Below are 1,585 nucleotides of genomic sequence, written 5' to 3'. Positions count from 1 at the left end.
GCTCAGGTGCGTGTTCAGTCAGATCCAGCTGGACGATTGGTTATATCTGGTGAACCAGAGCAGCCCGATAATCCTTGGGGTGTCACCCCATTTAAAAAGGTCTGCTATTTTATCCACTGGGATTGAGGAAACTTAAGATTAGTCATTGGTTTGACTGATGGCTAACTTGGCACAATGTTAGGATGGTCCAAAGTGGTCTAGTTTGGAAACAGATGGTGTTGGAATCATGTTTGACTCAGATGAAGGTCAAACTTGAACCACTTGAACCACTTGAACCAATAGACCATAATAAAGGGCTGTTGGTCTTCCAAGTATGGATTGGTGTTGGGATGCTCCCTGGATTTCCAATTTAAGATGATTCTGCTTGTTTACCATACTTGCTTATGGTCAGCACTTTGAAACATTGACATAGACTCACTAAACAAGGATAGCTACTGGCAGCTTTTCTGTTGATTTCCATTTCTTAGTCATAGAATTATTCAAGCATACACTGCAGTAACTGAGTTTTGGTTTTTGTTCCAGGTTGTCAGCTTACCATCAAGAATCGATCCTCATCAGACTTCTGCTGTTGTGACCCTGCATGGCCAATTGTTTGTACGTGTTCCTTTTGAGCCGACAGATTTGTAGGATGTGGTTAAGTTTGTACTCTCTGCTTATTCAGACATGAAGCTCAATTGTGCATATGGATGTTTAAACATTTTAAATACTATAGAGCTAGTCAAATGTTTATGTCAAAATCTGATTGGTGTATTTTGTTTGCAATTATGTTCAGAACTGTTTGATTTCACCATATTGATATTTTAGGGCAATCAGAAAATTCTTGGAAAAATTTCTAGATTATCAAAAATAGTTTCAGTTTGCCAAATTATCCAACTAATCTTTCATTTAACCAAACTACCAAAATAAGGTTGAATTGTAGTAATGCACTAAACAGTGCCTACTCTCAACCTATTCCCAACTTCTCTACCTCTAGCTCTACTAGATCGACTTCTCCGATCATCTCCACCCCATGATTGGCCAGCACCGATGAGAGCACCACTGGAGCTGGTGATTTAAAAGAGACTTTGTAGCTTCGTAAAAGGTTAACTAAGTTTGGTCCAGCAGAAGATAGATCGGTCCCAACAACCCTAGAGTTGGCCATTAGATGTGAAAAGTCGCTGATTCTGTGGTTACCTAGTGTGAATTAGCCGGCCAATTCTGAACCGAATCATCCTATATTCCTATCCACGGATCGGGTTCTTGAAACAATGGTTGGGTCAGCCTTTTGGACCCTTGAAATGTTGGATCTCTAATTGCCTGCGGGGGTCTCTCTCACCCGAGGCCTCAGCTGGTCAGATTGGGAGGACAGGATAGAAATAAGATTTAAATGGTGAAAGCGTCATGGGAGTACCTCCCTTCCAAATGATCAAGGAAACGCTCTTGAATTGAAATTGGAGACTCCGGGTTGCTTAATTAGTTTTCGACTTCTGGAAAGTTTTGGCTTCCGAAATTCACTTGTAATCAAGATTCAAGACCCTTTTTCTACTAGACCACACATCAAACTTTTGAAGTATGAATGTCCATAGGGCTTTTTTTTTTTTTTTTT

At 40.3% G+C, this 1,585-nt stretch overlaps 1 protein-coding gene across 4 annotated transcripts in view; it reads left to right on the top strand.

Moving 5' to 3' along the window:
* LOC122073479 (AT-rich interactive domain-containing protein 6) overlaps positions 1-737 on the top strand; it is an 18,988-nt gene extending 18,251 nt beyond the window's left edge. For all 4 annotated transcript variants that reach the window (XM_042638075.1, XM_042638076.1, XM_042638074.1 and 1 more), the window contains 2 exons: positions 7-99; positions 523-737. In XM_042638075.1, the coding sequence (XP_042494009.1) occupies positions 7-99; positions 523-574 (145 nt within the window). In that variant the 3' untranslated portion in view covers positions 575-737. The remainder of the gene's footprint in view (positions 1-6; positions 100-522) is intronic.
* The last annotated feature ends 848 nt before the right edge of the window (positions 738-1,585 follow it).

The sequence above is a fragment of the Macadamia integrifolia genome, chromosome 3, assembly GCF_013358625.1.
Source record: "Macadamia integrifolia cultivar HAES 741 chromosome 3, SCU_Mint_v3, whole genome shotgun sequence".
NCBI classification, from domain to species: Eukaryota; Viridiplantae; Streptophyta; class Magnoliopsida; order Proteales; family Proteaceae; genus Macadamia; species Macadamia integrifolia.
Note: the sequence above shows the minus strand (reverse complement) of the source record. Positions and strands in the feature narration are given on the sequence as shown.